This window comes from Megascapheus bottae, chromosome 30 (assembly GCF_031878675.1).
Source record: "Megascapheus bottae isolate mThoBot1 chromosome 30, mThoBot2.hap1, whole genome shotgun sequence".
Classification (NCBI taxonomy): domain Eukaryota; kingdom Metazoa; phylum Chordata; class Mammalia; order Rodentia; family Geomyidae; genus Megascapheus; species Megascapheus bottae.
This window is the reverse complement of record NC_143538.1, coordinates 11,938,237-11,963,964: the sequence shown is the minus strand read 5'-3', so window position 1 is coordinate 11,963,964 and position 25,728 is coordinate 11,938,237. Positions and strand designations below refer to the sequence as shown.

General features: G+C 42.8%; 1 protein-coding gene across 1 annotated transcript in view; it reads right to left on the bottom strand.

Moving 5' to 3' along the window:
- The window catches only part of Agbl1 (AGBL carboxypeptidase 1), a 388,588-nt gene that overhangs the window by 120,639 nt on the left and 242,221 nt on the right, over positions 1 to 25,728 (bottom strand). The window contains 2 exon segments of the mRNA XM_090321447.1: positions 2,637 to 2,768; positions 11,085 to 11,214. Coding sequence (XP_090177573.1) covers positions 2,637 to 2,768; positions 11,085 to 11,214 — 262 coding nt within the window.

Genomic DNA, 25,728 nt, shown 5'->3' with positions numbered 1-25,728 from the left:
ACCTCCCCTGGACACTTGTTGCATGACTGCTGGTGGATTGCCCGGTCTTCCTGAGTCTGGGGTCCTTGATCTCTGAAACGGGAAAAATACTATTTCCTTGTCATGGCTGTTCTATCCTTATTTGCATAGAGCTCATTTGCATGTGATTTATTTAAATATCACCTTAGGAAAAGTGTCCAATTACATCTTCTGCTCAATTTGCTTTTTCCTTCTTTCTCTGTAATTTCTGTTTATTTTGTTTAAATAGGCTTGTTGAGGCAGAGAATGTACTTCAGTGGTACAGTCTTGTCTAGCGTGGATGAAACCCTAGCTTGACACCACAATTTAAAAATAAAGTTTGTCTCCTTGGCTTGCAAAAAAAATCCTCATATATTCTAGACACAGCAGCCTTTCATCACATGGATGATTTTTGAACATTTTTCTCATTTTCCATTTTGAAGAGCAGAACACTTTAAATTTGAGTTAAGTCCAATTTCTCTACTCTCTCCTTTATAATTAATTCTTCAAGGGTAAGCTATACCTTGAAAACAATGAAGTCTGGAGAAACCAACTCTGTAAATTCAGGTTAAAAAACTTGGTACTATAGTTTTTTATTCTGTAACATTGAAGGCTTCTGCTAAATGCCGTTTGGAAATGCTAGCACTTCCCTGGATTAAATAAATCTCTCTTCTTGCTCCTCACTGTAATGGGGCTGTGTAGCTTGTTGGCTCTGTTTGCGTGGCAGGACAGGGTAGCCAGAGATTCAGCCCTGAATGCTTCCATTCTCTCTGCTTGATTTATCTGTGGGTCTAGAGGACATTCAGAGTCGTGGCCAGTTCTCAAATACCTTTAGATTTTTTTTGGGTCTTCTAGTGGGTCTAGTTTATACAAAGATATACATTTTCTCATAATTCTGGGATTAGAGATGGATTGTCTTAGTCCTATTACTTTCTTATTTTGAAAATACTCTCTGCAAATGTGTATGAGAGAGTGTGTATGCACTCATACCCACCCTTGCATTGAGAAAGCTGCTTTTTTTGCTCCCCAACCCAGGACAGGGTCTCCCTGTCTCTGTTTCATGAATACACTACCAATGTCTTGATAACTATAGAATTTTGGAGTCAGAAGCTGCTGAGATAGAGAAAGCCACAAACTCTTTGCTATTCTTCCATGATGATCGAGCAAAATAAATGGTTTTTGAGTTACCTGTGGTCAACTTCCAGAGTCCTAAAATGATGACTTGACAATTTTTTGTACATGTGTCATCGACCTATTTTGACCAACATAACCATCAGTCTTTCCCAAAACGTTGATTAATAACACTGAATAAATGTGTAGGGTCTGTGTGAAATATAATACAGCATGTAATTACTCTATTGACATTAACCTGAAGGATTGGAAAGTCTCTGGTAAGGTGAACAATGCATACAGATAAAGACAAGTGGAGGAAAAAACAGTATCAGGGAACCTATTAAGTCTTCTAAGCTTTATAGTTCACTGGATTTTTGCCTTTTTGAACATTATCATTAATCTAGGAGATGAAACTATTTTATACCCAGTAAACCAACAGGCTCACAGCAGCAGTTGAGAAGAGGCAATTGCCACAGTCATTTTCTGTCTTCTTTAACTGTGTGACAAAGGCCATTTGATACTTGAGTACTGTAATATCAAAACACGGCCTGCTCTGCGTCTTTCTGCAGCTTGATAGCTTATTTTCCTCATCCTGAGATGGAAGAGCCTTCTTCTCTTCACTCCTGCCTTAATTCCTATTTGTCTCAGTAGGAACAACAAAATTCTGACCACTGAACCCCCCCACCATGTATTTATACATTTGTGTTTTCCCATTATTTACATTGTCAGAGATAGTATGTATGTATGTATGTATGTATGTATGTATTATCTATCTATCTATCTATCTATCTATCTATCTATCTATCTATCGTCAAAAGTAATCAGACAGGGCCTGGGCACTCTCTCTTGGCTTTTATTGCTCAAGGCTAGTGCTCTGCCACTTACATCACAACTCTAGTCCTAGTTTTAGAGTATTTCTTGGGAGATGAAGAGTCACAGAGTTTTCTGCCCAGAAGTGACTTTGAAGTTCGATCCTCAGATCTCAGTCCTTACAAATAGCTAGGGTGGCAGGTTAAAGTCACCAGCACTTCCCTCTAGAGTGTTTAATATCTTTGCAGTGGTTTTTTTCCCCTAAAAATTCAGTATTGAAGATATCAGAATTGTTTTAATGCCGATACTTTAATATCTTCATTTTGTAGATGACAAAAACGATGGTATAATGGAGATATCAAGATAGTGACTTAACCGCACATGGTTAACAACTATAAATCCAGGAATTAAAATCAAGCTTCCAGACCCCAGTGCCTTTAAAAAAAATCCAATCATATAGAAAAGAGAGACAAAGCAATGGGTGCAGCCCATCATTATTAAACACCACGCGAGGAGGCAGCACAAGCCATTATCCCGCTCATGTTACAGCTCTCCAGTAAAAATCACCAAATTCCTATTTAGAACATAAAAAAGTACTTAAAGAGCAGGCACGGGGTGCTAGGACTCTTCCTCAGAGATAAAGACTTGCATGGAAAGCCATGCAGTGCGCATGGGTCTCCAATAAGACCTGGGGTCTCTATCCCCCCTGGACTCACCCTGTAGCTGACATCTTCCAAGAGGCTGGAGGGCCCCACGGGGCAGCCCGCTTGCCATAAGGTCTCCTTCACGCTGCACCCATAAAGAAACACGTTCTTCCGTTGGGAGTGGCCGTGGAAGTCGCAGAAGACCTGCAGCAACAGAAAAGCAGACACATCCACATCAACCCCGCTCATGGCTTGAGTGTGTGCCATGAGGGGATGTTCTGTAGCCCACAGAAGCCACCGCCCAGGGCTCCTCGGGGAGAGGGTACAAAGATTTAGGGTGCTGAATGTGGAGAAGAGAAATGTCCTAGGGACTGGAAAGAGATCGGGTCAGAGCTGGGAGAGGAAGTGGCAACAAAGGCATTTAAAAATATAAATACCGGTGTTAAATAATGTAAAAAGTCAATAGGAAAGATCTATGTTAAAGCAATGGGTTAAGCATACAGAAAAGAGGAGTTGGTAAATCACTGTAATTCTCCTCCAGCTTCTAATGCAGTCAAACGCACTGGCTGCCCAGTGGAAGTTTATCCTTTGTTCTTGCTCTGGATCAGGTGCAACTTTGTCCTATATGACGGCAATCTAAGACCTCAGCTAAAGGAAAATCCCTAATTTTGGACATGCTATTTTTATAGGAGAGGGGGGAAATTAATCAGAGGTCTTCATTCATGTGCTGAGTACTACAGCTTTTGCTGAAGCGGAGCCAAGAATCTATCTGCCCACTCTTCACTCGTTGAAGAAAGGTCACCTTGTTAATGGCTCAGGGAGGTAAATTCCTTTTATGTGTTGGTTCTGCAAGAGGAAAAGAGGAAGGGGTGAAAGAATTGAACTCTTACACTAGACTCTGTGCTGTGCCCTCTAGAGGCAGAATGTGTTTCTTTACCCTGGGACTCTGAACAGAGCCAGGCAAAATCGTTGGATATGAAGAACAGACAAGGGCAAAAGAAAAGAAAAAAAAAGCCAGCCATTAAGGGAAAAAAACAAAAACCCCAAACTCTTGTTTCCATTCCCTGGAATTCATTTTGATAAACATTATTTTATAGGATCAGATGCACACATATTGTGCCTTTGTGTTCCTCTCCTAAGCATATCTTCCTTTAGTCTTACTGTGTGTGAATACCTAGACACCTGCATAATTTATCATGTCCCAGTGTATCATTTTTTATAGCATCTGATGTGTTTACTTGTAGGTTTAGAGGCATATTCTAGCTACCACAAATGAGGGAAACCAGGCCACCCGTATTTCTGAGTCTGGCTTACATCACTTAATATGACTTTTCCCCCACGTCTTCCGTTTCCTTATGAATGGTACAATATCATTCTTTCTGATGGATGAGTAGGGTTCCATTTGGAAAAGAAGTGGAGGGACAGAGGGTGAACCAACACAGCCATGGTCCCTGCTGGCCGTGACCCTGAACATGAACGCTATAATTTGTGGGTGGGGATGAGAGGGAAAAGCTGGGAGTGAGAAAAGAAGGGGTGACAGGGTTCAAAAGGAAACGTACTCTTTAGCTGGCTTATACAACTTACCTGTATGCCACTTTTATAATAACAAAATACGTGAAGGAAGAAAAAAAAAAGAATGGCCAGGTATAAGGAAGGCACTTGGATTTATTCTCCTGCCACCTCTAGAAGCTGGCGTAGGCTGGAAGATGGAGACTCACCACAAACTCAGCCGCCACTGACCTCATGATACCATGACTATCCGGCTCTAATCTACGTGCTCAGGCCAGAGGAACCACCCCATCCATCCAGAAATGCGCAACCCCAAATCGTCTCAAAGACGCGTCATTTGTGTGGGGATCATCTGTTACCAGCCAGAGGTAACCGCTACGTCGATCTGCCTGTTTCACCTCTATGACTTTCTCTGTTCTGCACACAGGGAGCACAGACCTCTCTCTCCTCCATTATCCCAACCATCCTCCTCCAGGCAAAGGTCTTGGCAGCGTTTTTCTGTATTTTCTGTGTGCTTTCTCCCTATCCCTGGTTGGAAAGGAATGATCTTTTGCTGCAGTTATCCAGGACAGACCACCCCCACTGGACTCGAGGATCCAGGATTGCTGCTCCATAGTCGTGGTTGAAAGGGGGGGCAGATGGAGCAGTCACTTGTCCTACAGTTCTGAAGTGGCAGCAGCTGGACCCGGCCTCCTAATGGCTGAGGCCAGTGGGTAAAGTATGCCCAAGTTCTTCCCCTCCTCCCATCCCCTTAGAAGCTCTCCAGGGTCGATCCCTTCTACCCACTGAAGAGCTTCACTGTCTTGGGGAAAGTTTATTCCCCTTCCTCTTCTTGGCCACATATAAAGCATCAGTGGAGAATATAAGGGACTTGGGAACCAAGAATCTATTTTTTCCCACTCCTGATGTGGAAACACGGGACAAGCAAGAGTCACGGTCTCTTGAATCAACATACTGGGAAGGTATAAAAATGCACGATGGTTTTAAAAAAAAGAGTGGGTTTTTCTTTTTTACTCTTATTTACGAATTTAGATGAATTCAGCTGGAGAAAATAGCTGTTATTATCATTCTCCACCCCCCACCCCCAGGGATGTTGAGGCTGAGATACTTGACAAATGACAGCCCTGTTCACCTGTGAGAAAGAACACGGATAAGCCTTAGGAGATCTCGTGGGCTCTGAGGATTCAGAATGAAGGGGATGGAGACATTGTTCCTCTCACTGTTCAGATGACATCCCCCAAAATAAATGCCTGCTAATTATCAGAAACATGTGTTCCTCCAAATTGCAGGGGGCAATTACAAGACAAATGATCAAGTTATTTCAGTGGAGGAAGCTTTTCTTTTCTCTTTTTCTAATGGAAGATTGTATGCTGATATTTTCTTCTAGTAAAATTCTAGGCTAGGGTAAAAATCAGTGATCCCCAGTTTAGGTAGTGTGAATCCACAGGTTTAATGAACAAATAGGCCCATCGTGCACATTTGTCAATTGTCAATCGGTCTGTAACCTATCTCCTGGATACCTGCTATGTGGCATAAGAAATAAACATTTTAATGTAACAGAGTATCTCCCTTCATAGGGAGATAATCACAGTAGTTCATTATAGACTTAAACACCCCTGACTACTATAAAATATATCATACAACTGGGCCAAAAGTTTGGCTTAGTGGTAGAGGGCTTGCCTGGCATGCATGAAGACCTAGGTTTGAATCCTTGGGTACCATATAGATAGAAAAAAAGCCAGAAATGACTCTGTGGCTCAGATGGTAGAGTTCTAGCCTTGAAAAAACTCAAGGATAGTGCTTAGGCCCTGAGTCTAAGCCAGGACTGGCAAAAAACAAATATAATATATATATATATATATGTATGTGTGTATATACATATGTATATCATATAACCTACACAATTATACTGTCGTGTGCTAAAAATTCACATGCATTATATTACTTCATTATGATAAAGAGTACAGCAAGGAAGTCAATGTTATTAAATGTCCTCATTTTGGAGCTGAGAATATTCAACTTAGGATAAAACTATCAAGTTTGTGACCAACTATGTGAACCCCGGTTTGTCCTCATCCAGCGACAACGTTTCTGCATTGGTTTATCCAGAGCCATTCTGGGTAAATGACCTTATAAACCAACAGGCTCCATGACCTTAGGGGCCTGAGAATGGACTGGAGTACACGCAGTCCTCTTGGAGAGAGCCTCACCAAGTGCGTGGAAAACGGACAAAAGTGAGCTGGGCCTCTGGGAGCCTAGGGCAAAGGGGAACAGGAGAGCAGACGGGCGTGCAGAATTTCCCCGCTTCACGTCTTGGTGTTTCTTACACCAGCCAAGTGTATCCTCGGGGTTGGATGAGTTTACAGGGCTGTCATTGGGGAATTCCTGCCTCCGCTACATCATAAGTGTAATTTCAATGCACTGTGAACGTGAATTCTCCCGTTTCTGACTCGGCAATACACTGCTATCCTCCTCGAGTGCCTCTATTTTCCTTCAGTCCCTTTGCACTTCTTCAGTGTGTTAATGCCGGGGGGAGGGGTGGAGAAGAGGTTCACAGAGGTCACCCGCTGATGTCAAGCCCTTTCCTGGCTCCCCCTGGCTCACCTCTCCCTGCTTGCCTTTACTGCTCTGTTGCTAGCTTTCAGCTAGCCCTGCTTTCCATTCCCCGCATCTGGGTCTCCTTCCTGTCTCCAGCAGCGAGACCTCTGCATTATTTATCCCATTGCCACAGGAAAACAAAGGCAGCTGAAGACAAGGAGGCAGAGTGGGAGAGGATGTGACAGGGGCCCCTGGATAGCGGCCCCCCCAAGCTCCTTGGGGATTCCATGCTTGTGCAGCACTGTGCAGAGTTTCTACATATACTGCGTCTCCACCAAAAGAGTAAGCCAGAAGCAGAGCTGCGGCTCCAGCGATAGGCTGGTAGTCTTGAGTAAAAACAGGCTCAGGTCCAAGTCCTCCAAACAAAACAAACACAAACAGAACCCAGGGTCTACGATGTCACTTTGTTATAAATCTATGACCGGCTAAGCCATCCCCATGTTAATTTCAATGTCATACATACGCCAGCCATCTCACTATTTTACAGACATCTGTAACCCGAAAGGAATTTTCTAAACTCCTTGTCTTCTTTTCTAAAGCGCGAGGTTGGTTTTTATGTAGGTTGAGCCAGCAACAGCCACGATCCCAACACAGTGTGAAGAGAGAGGCTTTCATTTATGCGTTACCTCCAATAGTTGATGTGGGGTGAAAACTCACACATCAAATTCAGCGCAATGTACCAATAATCAGTGGTTGATGACACGGCCTGCGATAGAACCCCTTGTTAGACGCTATAAAATGTTACAGGATGTGACGTGCTACTGCAGTTATGTGTCATCATGCCCTGCTTTCCAAACCACACACACACACACACCCACACACACACACACACACACACAGTGGAATACATGAGCTTGTTTTGTATTTACTATGTTCTGGTAACTCATAATAATTTAAATGTCTGCTCTTCATTTGAATTTCTGAGACGTGCTACTCACTGAGCTAAGAATTTTTTTATGCCTGGATGCACTCAGTATAGAAACAAAAACAAAAAGCCTGGTTAGGGAAGACGTTATCCCAACTTTTCAGATGACAACCGATTTCTCCTAAGGAGAAAGGACGTCAAGCCACCCGCCATTCACTCCTCAGGTGCAAACAGAAGGACGCTCCGTATCCACCACCTTTAGCACCAGTCACCGTGAGGAGCAAAGGTGACAAAGGTGACACCTGTGGTACCACGTTGTGGGCCGTGGTGCAGACGGTGCAGTGTGCGAAGAATCAGTACAGCAAGCAGAGGGCCTGGGCCATGCTGTACCCCCTCCAGAGTGCCCGGACATGAGGGGTTAAGGAGGGACAGGGCTACGTGCTCTCCCTCAGACCAGGAAGCCAGGCACTGGTGACACACACCTGTCATCCTAGCCACCCAGGAGGCTGAGAGCTGAGGACTGTGGTTCAAAGTCAACCCAGGCAGGAAAGTCCAGGAGACTCTCATCTCCAGTAAATCTCTCAGAAAAAGCCACAAGTGGCACTGGGGCTCAAAGTGGTCCTTGATCACAAGGGCTCAGGGACAGCTCCCAGGACCTGAGTTCAAGCCTCAAGACAGGCAATAAAATAAAATCAGTAGCTAAAAGTTCTACTCCACTGGGCTTCAGAGGAAGAAAAGAAACATACATGTATCTGCCCCATCCCTTGGTGGATGGCAAAGAAACGGGGGGGGGGGGAGAGGGAGGGAGGGAAAAAGGGAGGGAGGGAAAGAGGAAGGTAGGAAGGAAGGAAAGAAGGAAGGGAGGGAGGGAGAGAGGGAGGGAGGAAGGAAGGCAGGCAGGCAGGCAGGCAGGCAGGCATTGTAAGTTCAAGAAAATGGGAAACTGCACTAAGAATGCCTGTGAGTTTTCAGCTCAATCTCAAATGTCAAGTTTCCTTTCCCAATGCAGGGATCCTAAGCATAGACTCCCATTTCACAAGAAAAAAAGAACAAACTCAAGAGGAATCTGCTGGTGGCACCAGCAGATTTTCTGGGGAAAAATTTCCTTACTTAGCTAGAATAAAAGTTGTGGGAGATTCTCTAGCCCTTCCTTCTCCCTGGAGAGAAAAATAATGCTTCATTTGTATTCCAACAAAACCACAAGGGCCTTTGTTACAGATTTTGCTATGTTGTGTCACATCAGTTTCTTTGAAGAACTCCACTTTCTACCAAAATAAACTGTGGGGTTCCTTGGTGAAAAGGAAAACAGTCTTTAAAATAGGGCCGGGAGTTTGGCCTAGTGGTTAAAGTGCTTGCCTAGCATGCACAAAGACCCAGGTTTGATTCCTCGGTACCACATACATAGAAAAAAGCCAGAAGTAGTGCTGAGGCTCAAGTGGTAGAGCTCTAGCCTTGAGAAAGTCCAAGGACAGTGCTCAGGCTCTGAGCTCAAGCCCAGGACTGGCAAAACAAAATGGCCTTGTGTCTGGGACACTAAAGCAGGGATTGCATCCACATGACATAATGAATGGGCACATGGATGGGTATCCAGATGAATGGGCAGATGGGTAGATGGACAGGTGGAGAAAATAATAGTGGGGCAGATAGAGAGGTAGATAGAGAGGTTGGATGAATAGATGGACGGATGGACAAAATGACAGAGGAGTGGATCAAGGGGCACATAGATGGATGGATGGATGGATGGATGGATGGATGGATGGATGGATGGTGGATAAACAGATGAATGGGCAAAATAATAGAGGGGTAGACAGAGGTAGATGCACAGATGGATAGATGGATGACGGATAAAATAAGAGGGCTGGATAGAGAGGAACATGCATGGATGGATGGATGAATGGATGATGGATGGATTGATGGATGCATAGACTTAAGAATCAAAGGATGGATATACAGATGGAACAATTGTGACTACTGCCTATAAATTGAATAGCAATTCCCAGTGATATGAAGTCACTGCTGTTTTCTAGCATCCTGTATTCTCCCTGGTTCTGACGGTTAATACGAATCTATTTCCCACAGAAAAATGTCTACACAGCATGCAGAATAGATACCACCTACTCTACACAGCCTACGGCCATTTCCCCATCCCTCAGACACATGTGCGTAAGAGTCAGCGACTAGGCAGAGCCATCATTCGTCTCTAACCACAAAGCCCAAGAGTCCATCTCTACAGGCAGGAGGACTTCGAGGGGAGGACGGGCCCACACTTGTGGGCGGGAATGGCTCCTCTCCAGCTGTTCACGTGGAGCCTGGCAGGTGAGCAAAGCGGCAGCACTGAGCCCATTAGAAAGCTTTGTAACACTGTGTCACGTTTAGCACTCGGCGGGTTCTCACCCACCTCTCAGATGGTCCCAGCGGGAAAGAAGTCTGTGGCTGTCGTGTTTATAGCTAATTAATGTTTATTTATATTTTTAAACAAGCCTTTCACCTGTCACGCTTGAAAATAAATGTTCTGTTCTTCAATTAGAGACTGTCAGAGCAGAAAGGAATCCTGCTTTGTTGTGGGTTTAATGCCTCTGTGTGTGTGTGTGTGTGTGTGTGTGTGTGTGTGTGTGTGTGTGTGTGTGTAAATGTGCACAAGACAGAGAGATCTTTCTTTCTGAATCTTTCTCCTCCTGTTTCCCACTCAGGCAGAGAGCCTTTTCCAAGTTTCAGCCATGAGGCAGGTACCACGTACAAAACTACCTTGCCCCTAAAAGCCTGACAGCAGGGACTACGGTGCCTTCTGGGATGAAGATGAAAGGGCCAACCCAGCCTCACTCTACATTTCACCCAGTGTAGAACCAGAATTCTCCGGGGATAAAAACACGCCTAGCCCTCCCTGCTAGAAAGGGTTGACTCAGCGAGTCTGGGATATCCAAACCTTGCCGGGTGCAAAGAAAGCTCTGCCCTTCTTCTGGCTTCTGGGAGTTGGCCTGTAAGTCCCTGGCCTGCTTTCCTGGGTAACAATGCCTTTCTTTGGCTAAGTACTTGGCCACTCCAGGAGGCTGGTGCTCTCAGCCATGTGTGAGAGATCTCCCAAGGTCATTAGTTTGACCTCTGGCGGAGCCTGACTGCCTGGTCATTGGGCTTGCCCCATGTGCTTTGGAACTGACTCTGTGTCCTTTTGCTGCAATAAGCTGTACGTATGTACCTCGCACCTGTTCCGGATTCCATGAGTCCCGGAGAAACTTTTGAGTTTCCAGATAGGTTCGGAACCCGCAATGTACCTCTCTGAGAAGGAAGGAAGAACGGCTAGGTTGCAGGGTATCAAAACACTGAAGCCCAACTCTTGCAATGCCTTTTAGGCTGGGTGACCCAAGATCAGTCATCTCACCCACTGGCTTCTGTTGTGATTTAAACCAAATCTGTTGCAACAGACACACTAGTCACAATGTGGATGCTTAGAAGTATTCCACCAGGTGCTAGGGCCTAGACAGAATGCTATCTTCCCCCTGGAGGGTGAGCGGAGGCAGGCAGGCGTGAGGAGACGGAAGGAGACGACTCACCACGGGTTTCCGGCCAACACTGGTCAAGTAGTACAGGAGTCCTTTGGTGTGGTAAATCGTGGGCTGGAGATGGGCTCTGGGAGACAGCCACTGTCGGTTCAAGTCCTCCCCTCTCAGCGAGCACCTGTGGCTGCAAGGAACAAAGAGTAAGCCAATGACACACACGTGGGAGCATGTGGCTTGAGTCAGCAACACTCTTGACAAGGCAAAACCAAACTCTTACTCCCCTTCTCACTCCTGCCCAACTGGCACCGGTGCCAGCTGCCCAGAAGGCGGCAGATCTGACTAACTTCCAACGTGTGTAGCTAGAAACCAGGCCAGACTGCAGTCTGGTTGGGTCATCAGCGCTTTAAGATGGAGTCTTGCCAGTGTGAGTCCCCAGTGGCTTCAGCCACAAAGAACACATCCATGACACCCAACTGGGGTGTTTTCCCTCTTAAAACCAATGCATTTGCATCCAGGCCCCAAATCCACTTGGTATTTTATGTTAACAGTGCCCACAGTCTGTGTAGACAAAGGAATGGCAGCTGCCCTTCCAGGGAAATCTCAGTACCATCAACCTTAGCTTTCTGAGTGCCAGGATTTCAGTATCTGCTGCCATGCTCAGCTTCAAAAGAGACGTCATCCTTTCAATATTAACTATAACTTATTTTTCTTCTAAGAATAAGGTTCTCTAGAGACACAGAAAAACAGTGAGTCATGGAGAAAGTCAACAACCAGAACATGAGCTGCCAGGATCCCTGAATCACAAGCATAGACCACAAGTTAGGACAGGAAGGAGGAAAAATGGAGTCACCTCTTCAAGGAGGATTGACACAACTGCAACCAGGACACAGGTTGATTCAAAACTTTTCCATCCATTCATGTCTGACACATAAAGAGATGGCGTTCACCATGCTGAATGAATGATGGAAGGCTAGGTAACATCAGAGATCCCAGCAGAGCAAGCTCTACAGTGCACAGAGAGGCCGCGTGTTTGAGACTGAACAAATGGTTTCGCCATTCACAGCACATGGTGGGAGGGAGGCGGTGAGGGTTCGTGAGCCAAGAATATCTACTGAGGTAAAGAAGAATATGAAAGCTTCAAGGACAGACAGCGCCACATGAGATACCATTGGCCAGACACTGGTCCAGAGCTTCCTAAATAAACTCTGCTCAGCTGGACAAGGGGGGAAAAAAGAGAGAAGGGAAAATATTTTTTTAAAAAATAGCTTCGTTTTTAAGGCCATGGTTTTTCTATAACGCAAAACAACCAGGGTTGCCAAGGACAGATTATTATGTTCAGGGTATTTTTGGCAAATGAAATGCTCCGATTCAAAAATGGAGAGAAGAGGAAGAAAAGAGACGAAAGCCAGCTGTTCCTCACCCTTTAGAAAACCTGAAATAGATTCCCAGAGGCCTGGCCATCCAAACCGGAGGACATACCTGGGGAAAACACTCAAGTTCCAATGTCACCTTTGTTAGAGAAACTGCACAAAGTTGACTTTTATTTTTCGTAGTACTGGGGATTGAAGTCAGAACCTCTTGCACGCTAAGAAAATGCTCTACCACTTGAACTACAACCTCATTTTTCTGTTGTTGTTTTTGAGGTAAGATCTTCCTAGCTTTGTCACATGAGCTTAAAGAAGTAGATGTACCTGTAGGGAAATAGTGGACAAAAAGAAGTATCATGGAACCACTTGGTACACGTACACACACACACACACACACACACACACACACACACACAACATCCTGGAGCTGATATGGAGAGATACTTTTCAGAATGTATAGCTAGGTAGGTCGAAGCGTAGGTGAGGAAGAAGAAGACAGAAAGCATGTACGCGCCAAATCATTTGAGAAAAATAAATCTATGAGTGATTTATTCATTCACGAAAAGCAGGTTAACAGACTGAAAAACAAACAAAAGAGGCGGGCAGGGAGAAGAGGGTAGAGAGACGAGGCAAGTGGCACTTCATACACAGACCGCTTTGCATACTTTCAAGGCAATCTTTGCAGTGTTTCACTGGCTCCCGCGCATAAATAAATAAATACAGTCAAGGCTTAGAGACATATGCAGAGAGTCCAAATAGGTTAAAAACATTTACAAATGAACTCAAGCTCTATGACAAGTATGAACAACAATAACAACAACAACAACAATAACCCGCTGAGGAAATAAGAACTGACCCCGTCTTCACATAAAATTTTAGCTCTAAACTGGAGCATATTTTACGTGTGCGTGTGTGCATGCATGTGTGTGTGTGTGTGTGTGTGTGTGCACGTGCGTGTTCTCTCACAGAAGGACAATGCGATGCAATTCAGGGCAAGCCATTCGGAAACCACACGACGTGCATTCTAAAAATGAGAAAACCAGCAAATCATTCATGAATCTTCATGACCTACCACTCTCCGGGTGACAGAAAGAAGTCACAGAGGCGCTGGCTGGGGACATTAGAAACAGAGGTGCCTTGTTGGCATGAACTCACCATTTTGTATATACCGATGGATAAGTAAAAATAGGTGTGTGGGCGTGTGTGGGTGCATGCTCACATGTCTAGGTCTCCTGGACAGACCTAGAAACAGCAAGGGTTCCGTCCTTGTCTGCGCTGAAACCAGATCCCCAGAGAATCTGGATGCACGCCTCTGTGGAGGCAGAGGACTCCTGGCTCCAGTCCCCCTCTCTGCCTGCAGCCTCTGGATCTACCTGTCCTGAGCGCCTCTCCCTGTCTCCTGATTCCAGAAAGGGTCTCTCCTGGCTTGTGAGCATTCCTGGGACTTCCCGCTTTCTATTCTACCCCATGGGTCCAGCTCCACCTTCTGTCTCCCTGCTGGCCTGGCCTAAATTCTCCCTCTAGGAGTGTCCTTTCTAAGTCCTCTGTGACCTTTCACTCTTATCACTTCTTTCATAAACCAAATCCAAAGCGGGACCACGATTCAGGGGGTAGTGCACCTGCCTAGCAAGCGAAAGGCCCTAAACTCAAACCCCAGAACTTCCAAGTAAATAAATACAAAATAAATAAATCCAAAGCAACACCTATTCCAAAGCAAACAAAAATAATCATTTTTGTAAATGGCATCTGGTCTCAGACACAACACCAGAGTTAATAAACAAGAAAAACGGATGCCTCGAGAGAAAATAACGTGAAATGAAAAGACTTTCTTTTAATAAAGGAACCAACAAGTTGAAAGGGATTTAAGTCAGTGATAAATATTGAAAATAAGCAAAGAATACCTGGCATACAGATCACAGTAGTTCATGAAAAAAAAGCATAACCAAGGATTAGAACACAAATTCAACATGTGAAGAAAACTTGGAGGTCATAATCAAACTATTCAAATCACATCAAAATAATATATTACTGTAGCTCATAATATTGATTCAGCACAGCCCATACCAAGATAAAATCTAATACTGTTCCTGGATTTTAAAGGAAAAAAAAGACACTCATTAGGTACTAGGTAATGCAAGAATGTAATTTAACTACAGGAAAATGCTCAAAGAATAAATACATCTGATAGTTGAAGTACTGCATAGATAAATACAAATATTATGTTTCATGGTTTCTTTGCCAGGACATTGTTATGGAGCTGTCTTATGTCAGCCTAATTTTCTTTCTCTTGTAAGTCCTTCGATCTTTCTTGAAATCCCAAAGATATTTTTTAACATACAAATTATGATAGTTTTAATTAATCAGAATTCATCATTGATGATCAATTTTCCTAGGTATTTGGTATTGTTATGAAGCTCTATATGTCACCTTTGTAATAATGAAAAATATTGCTATGTGCATTAAGGCAGAGGTCCACATATTATTAGCTAATGGTAAATATAGCTTCTAAGAAATATTACATAGAGACTCTTAGCTAAAATAAATATATTTATCTATTTAGATGTTATAATATGCATATCACATGTTCTATTATATATTTTATATGTAATGTTTCTATTTATTAAATAAATTATTTCAAATTACTCTTGGTTGCTGCCTAATATTTCAAACCTTGTCATCAATTTGGAAGTCATCTGTTCCCCACTGACCCTTGATATTCATATTACCTTGTTTTTTTTTATCAGAGCAACTATTGAGAATTCACCTCCACAAAGATTTCATATGGTAAAGAAGAAACACAAGTACTACAAAAAAAAGAATGTGACTTCAGAAGGGAAAATGTCAACTCCTTTTGGTTGCCGATGCTTCAGGAGAAAATTGAAAAGGGATATTTAAGGTATTGAATGTGATTCTTAAGTAATGGAAATGGGAGATGAAAGCTTTATATCCAGCAAAACAATGACCCGGAGTGTAACGAGAAATTGTTACCTATAGTTAAGAATTACCTCCCAGAAACCCGTGCTTAGAAACAGAGTAAGAAAAAAGCTCTGACAAAGAAAATGAATAGAGACACAGGTATTTAATTTCTGTTCAAGTAACTTAAGATCTCTGGCACAGAAATTATCTTTACATTCTTATGAGCCTTTTCCCACCCCAAAGAAAATCCCTTTGAAGACAAAAGAACACCTCGCCTACCTCTGAGGCTCTAGAAATGAGCACAGGATCAGGCCCACAGAAAACGCTGCATAACATATTATTATCCCAAATAAAACAACGCCGAAGGAAGTATTTTCTAATGTCCTAAACAAATGTGCTCCACTAGTGTGTGTTACGTTGTGTTTAGGACAGGCACGACTGAACAATGGTCATCTTAGTACTTCCTCAGGTGCTCAGATGCTGCAGCTTCTTAACTGATGCAGAAGTAAGTTCCGTCCTTTGCAGCACGCCAGCTAGCTTCCTCAAAAAGAAATACGCATATATATGGCATTCAAAGTTTTAAGTTATTTCACTTTAGCTTATTCCCACTGAGATCTGAGGAAAAAATCAGAGGGTTTTTTTTTTAATCACAAATAGCTTTGCTGTGCCCTTTTTACTCAGGGAGACATTTTAGCAATCTGCAAAACCAAATCTGCAAAACCTCAGAAGTGAGGTTTCATGGATCAGAAAACATCATCTTTGATCTTGCAGCTGTGTAATGGTGAAAGCAAAACCTATGCATAGTTAATACGATTCCCCTACCTCTCCACCAGAATGAACCCTTGTCAAAACAATACGGCACAGATAAAATTATTTTATAGAACGTGTCTGCTTTCCTTCTTCCTCATCCCCCCACAAGAAGAAGAATCCACAAGTAAATTTCATAAAAATAAAATGTGCTTATAAAATGCCAATCCTTAGTCCACAAGAAGAACTATCCTTTGAGTAATACTGCAATGCCTTTGGTAGGTCACGGGCTCCGGATTGGGAAACTACAGCTCTTAGAACAGAGCCGCTCCTCCTCTCAGCTGTCGTCTGTTCTGAACGTACATCTTACTGGGCGCCGTCAGGTACTTCTGACAGATGGCAAGCAGAATCTAATTAGTGGTGGCTTGCAAGTTGTGTTAAGACTCCTCAATTAAGACAACTTTCTTGGAAAGTCACCTCGAGTAAGCTTTGCTCACAGACAAAAGCCATAAACACGCCGGACCATTAGTTGTCCTGACTCCAAATGTTGCCAAATGAACACAGATTTTTTTTTCCCTCACCTTAGGGGCATTTGTTAAGAAAGAGGAGGAGGAGGAGGAAGAGGAAGAGGAGGAGGAGGAGGAAGAGGAGGAAGAGGAGGAAGAGGAGGAAGAGGAGGAGGAAGGAGGAGGAGGAGAAGGAGGAGAAGGAGGCAGAGGAAAAAGAAGAAGTCATCGCCACAGGCCATTGCAAAATCTCATGGCTGTCTGGTAGCGGAAAATATTTCGAAAAACAATGAGCACAGTTACAAAGTGTACAGCAGAGAGCTGGGGCCAGCTGCAGGGCGCCCACACCTGTATTCAGAGCTACTCCCGAGATGCAAAAATTAGGAAATCCTTGACTTGAGGCCAGGCTACACTGTGGAGTCAGCTGAGGTGTCCAAGAACCAATAGGATAAAGAAATTATGATACATACATACAAGAAATTCAACAATGTGCCAACTGCACACAGACTGATTGGGCACTCATCATGCCGAGTGAAATAATGCCAAATATTATTGCATCTTCTCACTCCCCATTTGTGAAGCCTTAAAGTGACTGAACAAGAATATATATTACATATCATACATAATATATCCCTTCAATCCTCTTCTCTCTATAGTATCCCCTCTTTTTGCCCTTCCCCACCCATGGCTCCCGCTCTTGGACAAGCCCCACTATCATTGTAGAATAAATAACGAAACCTAACACTGGCAGTCGTACCTCTGTAATCTTGCACTTAAGGATGCAGGGGAAGGAGGATTAGAGTTTTAAGACTTTCCTGGATGGGGAAGTGGCTTAGTGGTAGAGAGCTCGCCAGCATGCATGAACCCCTTGGTTTGATTCCTCAGTACCACACACAGAGAAAAAGCTGGAAGTGGTGCTGTGGTAGAGTGCTAGAGTGCTAGCCTTGAGCAAAAGAAGCTCAGGGACAGAGCCCAGGTCCTGAGTTCAGGCCCTAGGACTGACAAAAAAAGAAAAACAAAGCAGACTTTCCTGGGCTGAGATGCTATCTCTGAAACAAAATAAAACACACATAAAAAGAACTAATAGTCAAAGAAATAATGGTTTGAAATTCCCTATATTTGGTGAAACCTGTTCATCAACACACCAAGAAGCTCATTGAACTATAAGAAAGATTACATTCAAAGAATCTACACCTAGATATATGATACTCAAAATGCCCAAAGCCAAAAAAATTTGAAAGCAGGTGGGAAGAAAAATAAATAAAACTAAAGCTACAGAAGAGATCTACAATGAAATTGAAGCAATAGATGCCAGTGACCAGAAATCAATGTGATAAATGCTTAAATCCTGAAGAAAAGAAAGTCTACTAGCCAATTAGTCTAGTATCTATCTAGACTGTATTTTATATATCTAGAAAGACTATCCCTTAAAAAAAAGAAGAAAAAATTAAGCCAATTCTAGATAAGTATAAACTATGAGAATCCATTGCTAAGAAACTGACGGTACATGAGCTAGTAAAGGATAAGATAAAAAGACACTAGACAATTAGGACCAACAAGATAAAACAGAAGCACCAATGAAATTACTACTAAAGTATAAAAGACAACACAAATGTAGTTTTACCCCACCTTTCCTCTGATGTCTTATTTTAAAGACAATTGAAAAAGCGATCTCTATGAACTTGCAAGGTGTATAAAGGTAGTAAGGATGTGTTTTGTATAGTAACACACAAAGGAATGATAAGGAGAAACTTGTATCGGTTTGAACTAAGTCATTATATACTAATATTAATTATAATCCTTAGGAAAAATAGAAAAGAATTCAAAGAGATTAGAAAAGCAAAAAAAGTTGGTATATTTAATATTTATGAACTGAAAAGAGCAATGGTAAAAGGAGAAAAATTGGAGGGAAAAGCTAAACGACTTACTAAAGCCTTCTTTAGAATTATTATACTACATGTAAATGGATTAATTTGTATAATAAAAAGGACTGAAATCAGAAGAATGGTAGCCATTCTTCTAAGAAAGATTATAAAATTATGAAAGATTATAAACTGGCTCCAAGTACATATTGGATTCAAAACTATAATCTTTCCTCACAGGAGAGGAAAGATAAACGGCATAGACTAGTTGTAAGGGAAGAAACTGTGGCCATACTGACATATAGACAAAATCAACTTTAACTGACAAAATAAACTTTAACTCAAAAACCGTTAGAAAAAAAATTAAAATTGACATTATACACCGGTAAGATGTCAGATCGTGGGAAAGCTATAATGGCTGTAAGTATTACATGCACCCACTAACCAAGTGCCATCACACATGAAGGAAAAACCAGCAGAAATGAAAAAACAGAACTTACAACAAGAACTGGATATTTTAACTGTCCAATTAATAATAAATAGAGTACAAAGGCAAAAGATCTAACAGGAAATGCAAGACTCCCACAATCCTGTAAACCAGTCTCTGGCATCGGGAGAACATTTGACCCAACCACAGAAGAATGAGCAGGCATCTTCAGAGCCCACAGGCCATGCCAGGGCAGACTACACACCATGCAAACCAGGTACCAATCAATTCACTGTGGGAAGCGAACTCCTATAGTATTAACTTGACCAGCAGCAAACACAATGAAAAAAAACCAACAGTGGGAAATTAAACAATACATTTCCAAATAATGATAAAGGGGAAAAATAAATCATGATAAGTTGTCATTCAATCACCATTCCTCTGTCTGACATCAGACTTGCAGAAGTATGAAGACTGAAACAGCACATTCAGACTGACAGAACATAAGGAAAACAAACCCTGAAGGGAAACACATACGTTCTAGGCCCAATATTATAAAAGAAGAAAAACAAAACAGATACCCTAATCCACACTGAGAAATGAAGAGGGAATTAAATGTGAAGCAAGCAGAAGGCAGGAGAGGGATGTGAGAAGCAAGACAGAGAAAAAGTAGGGAAACCATGGCAAAGTCAACCAAATGGTGGAAGCAAGCCAGAAGACCTGTCAGCTGAGACAGCACACCCAAACATGGAAGTCTTATGCCATAGAAGCTGTTAACGTTCTTTTCAAGATGAACCCTTAAACATAGGCTACATGAAAGAAACCTGACATAACAGGTCGTGTATTTGGGGAGACTATTTATATAAAATGTTCAGAGCAGGAATATCTAGGGAGACAGAAAGTGTATTAAGGATTGCCAGAGGGGAGGAGACAGGAAAATTGGGCAGAAATTGCTAAGGACTTTCTTTGAGGACAATGAAAATGTCCTGGAATTGAATAATGGGGATGATTATACCACTTTGTGTATATATTATATGTATATATGTGTGTGTGTATGAATATATATATAAACCATTTAATTTTACATTCGAAGTGGCTAAATTGTATGGTTATGTGAATTATATCACTACCTTGAAATCCCTACAGACAGCCATGCTGTTTAGGAACAGAAAAGGCAAAGAAAATTTCAGAATAGAAAGATGGCGACAGCCTGTGATCTGTGCATGCTTTGATTATTCCTCTAATAAGTCTTTCCCAGTTTACATGTTCCTTGCTCTTCACGGTTTCACAGAAATTGCTTCAATAAAGGCATCATCCTTTATTTTCCCCAAGTTGATGATGGTTAACGATACTGTAGTTTATATTCTTTAAGACAGTAAACGAGCAGAAAAAAAATACGTAGATACCTTGTAAATCTTCAAGACTATAGGAATAGAGAAAGATTACTTTTTACATATGAATATGAAAACAACTTACACAACAACAAAAGAATTACATAAAATACAAAATTATAGGGTTGTTTTATCTTCACATGGAGTTTTAGTCTTCTTTATAGCCAGACTGCAAACCCCAGGAATCCATCAGATCATGTGACACCTGAGAGAGAAACATCTGGTTCAAATTTCTCACCCAGGGGTGAGACATACTTGGGTCTTTCTTGGGAATTTCTGGTGGAAATTCCAATTCCAAATTACGTGATCATGTTGAAGAAGCAATTGTAGACAGCGAACTTTCTCTAGCAGGCACTGTGACAGATACTAAACATCCCAAATGCAAAAGGGCCACGGACATTGTCTCAACTAATTCACAGTCTCGTGACTGAGTCTGCCAACCCAAACCCATAAAGATAGGAAGGAGATAAAACAGAGATATGGAAGCAATTAATTCTGATTCAGGGGGTCAATTATAAAGAGGAAAGCGTAACAGCCATTTATAATTGTAAGTTAATGTGTTATGTCTCCCTGGGATATTTCTAATTAGGAAATGAAGAACTCTATCTTCTGCTAATAGAATTTCCAATGTCTGTCAAATCTTAATAGAAAGGAAAAATTTTTTTTTGTTTAACACAGGATGATTTAAAATATGCACTCATCCATTATATCTTCAGGGACCCCTTCCTATCTCCAAAATTACTGTAGAGGATTTGAAAAATGTTTATGTCTGCAAGCATAAAGGAGATAGCAGAGGGGAAAACACAAGATATACCTAACTATTGAGAGGCTGACAGAAGGTGCTCCATGGACAAATGTGTAAGACAGCAGTCCTGTGTTTCTCAAATGTAAATGCCAAAAGGAAACGAGCAATGGACAAGAGGGTAAAGTGCAGCCATATCCCCAGCTGTGAGAGGCACAGTGTCTCCTATCACAGGACTGGTTTGTCTGCGCAGAGAGCAACCAGAGGCCCACATCTCAGGTGGTCAAGCTGGGGAGAGTGGATTCATGTTGACCTTCAGAGGCTGAGACCATAGACTGGGAAAGGCAGACGTGCCATACTAAAATCACACACACACACACACACGTAGATTACAAAACATAAATGCATTCTATTTCTGAGAGACCGAAACTATTTTCATTCTTGAATGACAGTTGCATGAAGCTTCCTTTTGAGGTAATTTGTCTTGGTCAGGTACAGTCTTCTATACATGTATTGTACTGTAGTATCTTTTAACTGAATAACATAAAATGTTAGTGACTTCTAAACTTGCAAGGGATTAAAATAAAGACGACTATAGAGTTCTGAACATTTATAACCAAAGGGAAATTGAAAAGGGGAAGTGAAGCTGTGGCTCCAGAGGCCAGAGACAGTGCTCAGGCCCTGCGTTTGAGTCCTAGCCTCCCGCCCCATGCATACAAACAACAAAAATTATGAAAATGTTAAACTTGAAAATTAGGATAAAAAAGGTTTTTAGACACATTTTTACCTTGTAGGATAAATAATAGGTAAAGTTGGGGAAACTTTGAAAAGAGGGCAGTAATATTACACAAAACAAAACAATTGTAAGGAAATAGTGCTGCAATTATTTAATATCTTGAAATATTTTTCAGGAGGAATAGAAGAACAGACATATACAACCTCTTCAAACAGCTTCAGAAATTACATACTATGATTCTACATGCTAAACTATTCTTTAATAAAAAGTTTCTTCAGAGTCTGAAAGATTATATAGGGAAAAGGAGAAAAATCAAAACCTGGAACTTAATTCTGTCTCCAACAAAGAAAATGCTTACCTTTATACCATATATTATGTATTTATAGAAATGGTTGGTACTATATCATAAGGGATAAAGTTTGAAGAATTATTCCTATAGGGATATGGTTCCTGCTCACAAAGGAATTGAATAGGAAATCACACATCATCTCAGAATTCAGAAGAATAATTATTTCAACAAATATAACCATCTCTACCACCACCTTCTGGCACATAAAAACAGAACCTATCAATTTATGGATTAAAAAGACAATAATAGAAATTAGTCTTTCTTAAATGTAGAAATAGGAGGAAATAATGCTAACAAAAATGTTAAAGTTATGTATAAGGGGTAGAGTTTTCCTCAAAGGATATAAGAAGTAGCAGCAAACCCCAAGAAAGAATAAATAGAATAACTCACATTAAAAATAAATAAAACTGAGAAATGGCAGAAGAGAAATAAAAACAAAAATGAGCTGCAAAGGCAAACTAAGATGGAAAGAGAAGTCTAGGTCTTGTGTGTAGTGTCATGGGGGTGCAGGTTTGGGATAGGGGGCTACTTTTGTGACCCCATCGATCTGACTTGAGGCCTGCATCCTGTCATTAAGTCTTCCTCAAGCTTCAGCTGAGGTGCCTGTCTCCTTGGCTCAGTCCTTCAGTAGAGCGAGGAGACTGGAGCTGGGTCAACTTCTAATGAGAAGCACACGCAGACTGGGAGAGCTGGAACTGGACTTGGTATTTTGGCAGCGATTTTGGGGCTGGGGAGTGCGGGGGGGGGGGGATGTTTGTCAGTAGAGGTGGGGCCGCGTGATTGCTGGATAATGACACGGAATATATATCTTTTCGGGTGACGTCCCAGCTGCAGGATGCTGACTGCAATTAGCAACCTATGTGTCTGGTCGTTTCATCATCTCTGTACATTCAGGAGGCCCGAGCGTTTGCTCCAGCAGGCTGCAGCTGGCTTGCCGTCAACGCCCAGCTGTGGCTGAACTGAAATATCGCAACAACAACAACAACAACAAAAAAACTGCGGGTCCCGTAGGGCTGGAAGCCATGGCAGAGGCTGAATAAAGAAGCTGAGGAGGAGTTTGTGATACTTAGTGGCGCTGTTTGCTTGACCCAGGTAAAGCGCTCATCTAGCAGGGAGCAAAGGACACTCCAGAGTGTCTTTATTCAGAGAAAACTGGAAACCAGAGTGACCAGTAGGATGATTCAAATCCAGCTCACTGCGCTGTAGGAGTCAGCTTTGGACCTGCTGATTGCAATGAGTCACCATTTAATCGAAATATATTGAATCCAACTATATCCATATATACAGATACATACACACACACATATATATGTATGTATCTGTATATATGTACATACACATATATATTTAGATTAGATATTATGATATATATGCACGCATAATACATGTGTATGAAATATATAGTGTATATTATATAGAATGCATCTATGTGTGTGTAAGATATATATATATATGCATTACATGACTGCTCACAGCAAAGGTGCATTCAAAATTCATGCAATGGTGGGTGGCATTTTTGGAAAACGCTAGTTAACAATGGTACTGTGAGACTGGAGGAGCTGCCTGAATGTGGCTCACGTGGGCCTCACACCTGGCGACAGTAAGCCAGGATGACAGGAGCGTGTCCCCTAGCACAGCACATTTGAAATCTCAGTCCTCACAAGCACATTCTGAGATACGAACACGTGAAGACACAGGCGGCGAGGGCTGGAAGACAGTACTGGGCTCGGGGCCACTGTCTGCTGTGTAGAAGAATGGTAGGGAATTCCTAAGAAAGAACCCCAACGCGCCTCCTTTGCATTCCGTTTGGGCAGACCTTCATGTCTTATGTTTTTGCTTTTGGCTAATGAAAACATGGCGAGGGGCCTGGAGGACACGTGCTGTCCTAACCCTGCAAAGGCACGGATGGAGAAAGAGAACATCTCCCCCCTGCCCCCCCCCACCCCTCGTGCAATTCTTTCTCCCTCCCACTCCTGCAAAGGTCTTGGCAAGCTCGCTCCACTCCCTTCCCAGTTCTCTGCCAGAGTCGATGCATCTTGCAAATACAGGTTCTCAGTTACACACACACTTTGCCACTCGCTGGAGGGGACAGAGACGGCTGCCATGTTCCCTTGGCAGCTGCCGGAGCCAGATGTTGGGCTGCCACGGGCTGGCAGAAGACAGACCACGGCTCCTCCTGCACAGACTGAGGCAGACATGCAGGTGAACTCAGGTGGAGGACTCAGGTGGAGGGCCTCCTTCACCTGGCTGGAGACGCCCTTCAGCCTTCACAACACAGAACCAGGAAGGGCATTTTTGTGCTCCCTCCCTGCCCCCAAAGAAGCCAGCCAGCCCAAGGCTTCATCTGGAGAGATCCTGACAGCAGCGGCATGAGCCCGGACTCACTGGAGCCACATCTGCATGGGCGAGCCGTAATTGTAGAGATGCAGAAGTTTGTTTATTCCGAGGGCTTCAATGTTTGTCTCTGGAAACCCGATGGAACGCTTCCTGTAATCACTGTTGGGGCGCGGTGAAACCATCTGTGTACACATCTCTTCTTAGCCCTCGACAATAGGCAGTGATTGAGCCAAAGTCAGGCAGCCGTCAGCCCCCTCACACACACTCACAGCCCCCCTGGAGACAACTGTGGAACAGAAAGAATGCTATTTCGGACTTGACTGAGGAAACTTTTGTGGAGGATCCTATAGAAAATAAACTCTTATTTATCTTAAGTTACCACAGAGGCAAAGTATGTCGTGGAAAATCTCCTCCTCCTCCTCCTCCTCCTCCTCCTCCTCCTCCTCCTCCTCCTCCTCCTCCTGTCAGTTCCTTCCCATGCGTCCATATCAGGAATTGAACCCTGGGATGGAAAACTGCCCGGTTGAGTGCTGCAGCGTTCAGTTGACCCCACTCCAGCCTCAGCTGCAATGCCTTTGCACTGCGTCCCAAGATAAAACACGAGGGGGCCAGGCCAAAGGTTTGAGTGCTGTTGATACTAACTACAGACCCTAGAAATAAATCACCGGATACATTCTGCATAGACCGTCCACTTGGAAGAGATTATGGAAAATTATGCATTTTTAATCCAATGTAGAGGTTCATTCTTCTCAGGAATAGGTATTTATTGCACATGGGACTCACACCTATAGTTTTTCCCCTGGGTATATAAAGCATGGCAGAAGCCATCCATCTCCAGGGCTCTGAGCAGGAGTCAATAATAATAACGATAATAATTAATAATCACTTTCACTCTCCAGCTTCCTTTCATCTGGGATTTTAAATTTTTTTTTTAACTAACACAAATTTGTTCAGCCTTGGCCCACACCCGATCATTCAGAACACGTTTGAAGGTTAGTGGTGTTATTATCCAATATTCACGTTGCCCCTTTCCTCCAGGGAGCTGAAATGAACCATAAATAGACTGTCAAAGTAGGTTAACTCATTGCATTCAGGGGTCAGGGATACATTGCGTCTCACTCAGGAGCAATGGAGTCTAGGCCCTAAGCCATGGTGGCAGACAGGCAAGGATGTGGTCCACAGAGAAGAGAATTAGATTTATCCCTGCATGGTCCACCCATCACTTCCCTGCGTCAATGTAGAATCTCGAGAGGAGGAGGAAAAATCTCTCCCTCCGCCCCCGCCCCCCCACTTCTCAGCTGTGTGGAGTTATGCGAGG